Source organism: Lolium perenne, chromosome 5 (assembly GCF_019359855.2).
Source record: "Lolium perenne isolate Kyuss_39 chromosome 5, Kyuss_2.0, whole genome shotgun sequence".
In the NCBI taxonomy this organism is placed as follows: domain Eukaryota; kingdom Viridiplantae; phylum Streptophyta; class Magnoliopsida; order Poales; family Poaceae; genus Lolium; species Lolium perenne.
In genome coordinates, this window is record NC_067248.2 from 249,769,390 (window position 1) to 249,775,001 (window position 5,612).

The 5,612-nt window shown below is 47.2% G+C and overlaps 1 protein-coding gene across 1 annotated transcript; it reads right to left on the reverse strand.

Annotated features, from left to right (window-relative positions):
* Positions 1-1,597: 1,597 nt before the first annotated feature.
* LOC127302636 (triosephosphate isomerase, chloroplastic) lies at positions 1,598-5,279 on the reverse strand. The gene is made up of 9 exons (XM_051333144.2): positions 5,051-5,279; positions 4,924-4,950; positions 3,907-3,976; positions 3,414-3,537; positions 3,120-3,204; positions 2,838-2,970; positions 2,586-2,759; positions 2,182-2,264; positions 1,598-2,041 (listed from the first exon to the last, which is right to left on the reverse strand). Exons 1-9 carry the CDS (start codon positions 5,210-5,212, stop codon positions 1,985-1,987), a joined length of 915 nt encoding a protein of 304 aa, XP_051189104.1. The 5' UTR covers positions 5,213-5,279; the 3' UTR covers positions 1,598-1,984.
* Positions 5,280-5,612: the final 333 nt, after the last annotated feature.

Below are 5,612 nucleotides of genomic sequence, written 5' to 3' on the forward strand. Positions count from 1 at the left end.
CTTCTGCCGAGAGCTTCAACTTACCCATCAGACCTTCCACACCCTCTAGCCCCGCCATGCCGAAAAAACGAGATTGAAACACCGAAGAACTAGGAAGAAACAGGTGTCTTACGATCGCACGCCCTAGCAACGTGCGAAAGGCTTGTTTGGTGGGTTAGGAGATGGGGAATCGAACGTCAACCCTCACGCGAGAGGTGGCTAGAGACGGAGGCTAGATCGGATCACAATCGGCGACAAAGAGGACGACAGCTAGACCTAGGAACCACCCCGAGATCGCCACAGAAAACGCCCGCGGGAATTACGGAACCGTCACTCTAGGGACGGACAGGACTAAAAATCTGCAGTGACATTTTGGGCAGTGGGGAGTGCTAGACGGAAGGCAATACACGAGGAGATTTTCAGAGCCCCCTATCCATTTTTGATTTCATAACCAGCTACCTCACAGAATTGAATATCACTTATACAGTTAAGCCAACTCCGTTAGCAGCACAACCTACTCCATCAAATGCAGTCTGGCTTGCCCCTCCGGCTGGTTTCTTTAAGGTGAATGTGGATGCAGCGGTTTCAAAACATGGTAGTAGGGGTGTAGTTGCAGCAGTTTGCAGAGATACCTCAGGAGTTTTCCTGGGAGCATCGGTGCTAGCAGTCACATGCATTGCAGACCCTGCCACCTTGGAATCGATCGCATGCCGAGAGGGTTTATCCCTTGCTGCTGATCATCAACTTCAACACGTCTACATAGCGTCTGACTGTTTGGAAGTAATTAATTGTATACAAAAGGTGAGCAGGTCCAGCTACTATTCGATTCTAAGGGAGATTGATCACAACCGCTCTCAATTCAATGATGTCAATTTTGTTCACGAGAAGAGATGTTTTAATATTCATGCCCATAGTCTAGCTTGTACTTACATTTCTCTTGAACATGGTCGCCAGTTGTGGCTTATGACCTCGCCTGACATTTCTATTGTACTATTGATGATTGATTAATAAAAGGCGATGGTTACCCCTAAAAAAACGAATGAGGCCTTAGTCGGATTTTTCAGTTGGGAGAGATGCCGTGGAAATTTTTTCATTTGCAAGAATTTTTTTAGGCAACCAGCAAAAAAGGACTTTCAATCTCGTGGTTACTCTTTTTGAAAGGTTCAGCAGTGTAGACTTGGGCAAACTCGGACCAACCATGGGAAGAAAACCTGGCAAGGGAAATGTAGACCAGCATTTCTCTTCTCCCAGAACCTTTTTGGTGGACCGGACTACCGGAGGGGGAAATAGTGCCTGTACCGCGTGGTTTTGGATTTTTTTTTACACGGTACAATTAAAAACACTCATACATACACACACTCACCCCGATTTCGTAAAAATGTATAGTGCACACCCATTTAGCGTCCCCACTCTGAAATGGTCATGAAAGAACTAAAAACAAAATTTCAAAACCAATTCAGCCTACGCAACAACAAAAAACATGAATAATATTATCATGTTACATGAATAGTGCTTGCAAATTTGAATATTTGTCTTACTTTTGTTGCGTGATTTAGAAATCTGATTTGGACCTGCAATTTATGTTACTAGTATGCGTGCTATGTCAATCTTACCTGAATTTGTTCAAGAAAATCATAGCTATTAAGGCGCTGATCGCAATTTAAGTGCCCTGGTACAGCTCACACAGTGCCACTGGGCCTTGAGACCACGGAAATCCACATATATCGGATACATTAGTCCAGGTGTGAGTGTGGCAGCTCACTCCGTCACACACAGCAAGTAAACTCCAGTCTCTTAACAAAAGTTCCATGAGAAGGAAAATGGTGCCATGTCGTCCGTCCCATTATTCTTTCTTCCGTGCTACGAACCAGCAGCAGAACAAGACCACTACTCAACACGATCACAGTTCACACGGAGCACCTATCTCAGGCTTTCTGAGTGACGCAGTACCCAAGCTGCCTCTCGGTATCAGATTGCTTATTTCTTCCACAAGTATCTCTCTCCATCAGGCTGTAACTTTCTTGGATGTCACCGAGTTGCAAATGGTGGCAAAGTCCGGACCCTAGAACCCACGAAAATATATTTTTAGTGCAAGAAAAAAAGAACATGATATAACATCGAGCGACTAATCAAAAGCACGTGGCCACAGTTCATAATTTTCACGGTTCCGTCCAGAATAAAATAAATGTTAATTTCTGATACCTTCAGAGAAGCGCCGCCAACAAGGAAGCCATCAATGTCTTCCTTCTTTGCTAGCTCTGCAGAATTCGCTGCGTTTACAGAACCTACAAGCGGAAGAATAGATGGATGATCATGCTATAGGATCAGAAGTCATGTTAACCATATCAAAACTGCTGGCTCTAACACAAAAAAGGTCTTATGGGGCTTTTCTAACACAAGTACACAACACAAATATCGAGAAAAATATGGTTCATGGTAGCATGAACAGGGTAGCATGCTAGGATGCTATCAAGATATTTACGACTTACCACTTACCATCTCATACCAAACTCATCCTAAGTTCATCTTCCTGTCATAAGTTTTAATATGTGCGAAACAGAAAACACACTGATAATAATTCAAGAAGACCACGATAAGAAACGAACCTCCGTAGATTATTCTAACGGCAGAAGCAACATCAGCTGATACATTGGTTTTCAACCAATCTCGGACAGCAGCATGAACTTCCTGAGCTTGCTCAGGAGAAGCAACTTTTCCGGTTCCAATAGCCCACACAGGCTCATAGGCAATTACCACGTTTGTCCAGTTTGTAATGTTATCTGAAAGCACACATATCTCAGATAAATCATTTTTTGTTCAGTCCCATCACTAAACTACCAAAGGTAAATAAAATTGACCTGCAAAAGCCTTCAACTGCTTAAAACAGACTTCAAAAGTTTTCCCTGCTTCCCTCTCTTCCAACAGTTCTCCTATACATGCCATAACCTTAAGATTTTGGCCCAAGGCATATGCAGCCTTCTTCCCAATGAACTGCATCAGATGAACTTTTAGATCACAGTCACAAAATCCTAAACTAAATTACTGTATGACAATAGAAACCATTCATCTCAAAAGGCAAGTTCAGATAGTCAAGGCGCCAACAGCAAAAAAGGTGCAAATTCAGCAGCATTTGCAGTTACCTGATCATCTTCACCGATAACATGTCTACGCTCCGAGTGACCAAGAATAACCCATTGGCAGCCAATGTCCACCAATTGCTCTGCGCTGGAATTTTCGAATGAGGAAACAAAACTCAGAATGAAAGCCCGGAAGGAACAAAAATAGACACAGCATTTTGCAACCCTCATTACTTGCTACATTCCAATAAAACAAATAAAGATATATTTTGGTCATCAGTGTCACAGAAAGATTTTGCGACCTCTCATGTACCAAGAAAAGGCAAGGTCGACAAGGTTCGCTTTGCAGTATCGAACCTGATCTCTCCAGTGAAAGCACCTCCTTTCCCAATCCATGTATTCTGAGCAGACACCTCAATGCGATCAGTCAGTGAACTCTTGACCTGATCGATATAAATGAATGGCGGTGCTACCACAACATCTGCAGTATAGGCACAGTAGAATATATTAATATCTTGCTGATTTAATAAACAAAAAAGTAGCTAACTTAGCTTCATATTGCCTACATAATCATCTGTAGAAGGTGGAACATATTACCCCTTAAAGTAATCAGGTATTTTTTTTATAGGAGTTTGGAATTCTAACAGAAGTAGTTACTTCATTAGTTTGGTGATAATTTTGCGACCCATGGTGTAAAATTCCCATCTAATAATACATGATGTTTTCTTCAGGAAACTGCCCATACTATAGGGAACCAAGGCACCATAAACATGATGTACCCCAAATAAACAAGCATGCCTATTGTGCAGGCCATGACAAAGGGAAGCTTAGAAGAAAGAAATGAGCTTACCTACATCGTTTTCAATCGTGGCGGCATTCAAATCAGATACAAGCTTGCTAATGGATTCCTTTGTTCCATTCTAGAGTCAGGGACAGGAAAAACAATTATTATTAATCTGAAAAAATGAAGATACCTGACCAAACACATTAAACACATAATTTCATATAGTCAGCACAGCACAGCAGAAGCTCCCTACAAATGTGAAGCAACTGTACACATGAACATAGGGAGGCTGGCCTAACAGAAAAGGGTGCAAATCAGCTAGTGCCACGGATGGCACTGGCACAAAAATGGAACCATGAGAATATCACAGCTACACTTTGGCCTGGTAAATCCTGTTTGCACAACTCATCAAAAGTTAACAACATCCATCGTTTACTTCGCTTCACTCGCAACACTGTAACCGGCATCCGAACCTCGACCTGGATCCATTTCACATGTGAAATGCCCTAGCCGCTGCTGCAAGCCCTTCTACCGATGGCTGTCCCTTACCAGGCTTAGTTCCTTAGCCTATGGCCCCTCCTAGTAGGATTAAACAGGACACGGTGGTTTATTCATCCCCAGAACGTAAAGGCTTGCGACATTGCTTTGCTTTTTTTTTGGTCTGGTAATGCATCAGACGCCCCCCCTCAGATCTCTGTGATGGAATTCGATGGGAGGTTGACCAGGAGCGGAGAGGAGATTCCCCTTTTGTTGTGTGCCCACGAAAATAGCATGACGAGTGTAGCGGAAGTAGGCGGCTGCAGGAGCGAGTCTAGTTTCTAGCAAGTGACTGGGCCCGTTGTAGACCACGATGTGTGTATGAACGAATGGGGACAAACGAGAATCCCCAAGGCGGCAGGCACAATGCCGCGAGCGCGAGGACTGTGACGTGACGCGGGGCGGGGGCGCAGGGGGAATCTCGGCCGCCACCGCCGTACGTACTCCCGGATCCTCGGCGGCGCGGCGCTGGCGCCTCAAAGTCAAACCCGTGCGCGGAAAAGTGGTGGGATGGGGTGGGGGACTGCGGGGAGCGGGTATACTTACGCACTTCCAGTTGCCTCCGACGAAGAACTGCGAGGCAGAGGAGAGGAGGAGTCAAACGTCAGCGAAACAGAGGAGGAGGAGGATGGGTAAGATTTTGCAGAGTGGAGAGGACGGGGCGCGGCGGTACCTTGCCGGATCCGGCCATGGCGACGAGGCGCTGGGCGCGGCGGCGGGAGCATCCGAGGCGGAGCTGGTGGTGCTGCGGGGCCGGAGCCGGGGCGGAGGCGGCGCGGCGGAGGTCGGCGAGGCGGGAGAGGTGGGAGGAGGCGAGGGACGACGGCGCCGCCATTCTGTGTGCGTCGCGCGGTGGTGTGGTTGGTGGGCGAGCGAGCGAGCGAGAGTCTCCGAGTTCCTGGTGTGGTGTGATGATGCGCGCAGCAGCCACCAACCAGCTGGGGGAGGGCGCACGGGAGACGAGAGGAAAGGGAGAGAGCGACCCGTGCGGCCAGGGCTTTGTATGGCTTATCGGCCCACGGATAGGGATAGGGTGCCGGGGGCCGTCCATCACGCCACGTTCGCTCGCGCGGTACAACCGGCCGAGCTACCTACCGGCTACCGGCGGGCCGGGCCGGGCCGGCCGGGGAGGGCGACAGGCCACCGGCTCTGCTCCGCTGAGGCTGGAAAACCAACTCCTCTGAGCGACCAACCCGTGGCAGTCGGACAATGTACGAGGTAGAGGCAGCCACGTA

Coding starts and splice junctions, on each gene's coding strand:
- LOC127302636 (XM_051333144.2), bottom strand. CDS start 5,212: ATGGCGGCGCCGTCGTCCCTCGCCTCCTCCCACCTCTCCCGCCTCGCC. Junction 3,538..3,906: donor CACGATTGAAAACGATGTAG/GTAAGCTCATTT, acceptor CCTATACTGCAG/ATGTTGTGGTAGCACCGCCA. Junction 2,042..2,181: donor TTGGCGGCGCTTCTCTGAAG/GTATCAGAAATT, acceptor CGTGGGTTCTAG/GGTCCGGACTTTGCCACCAT.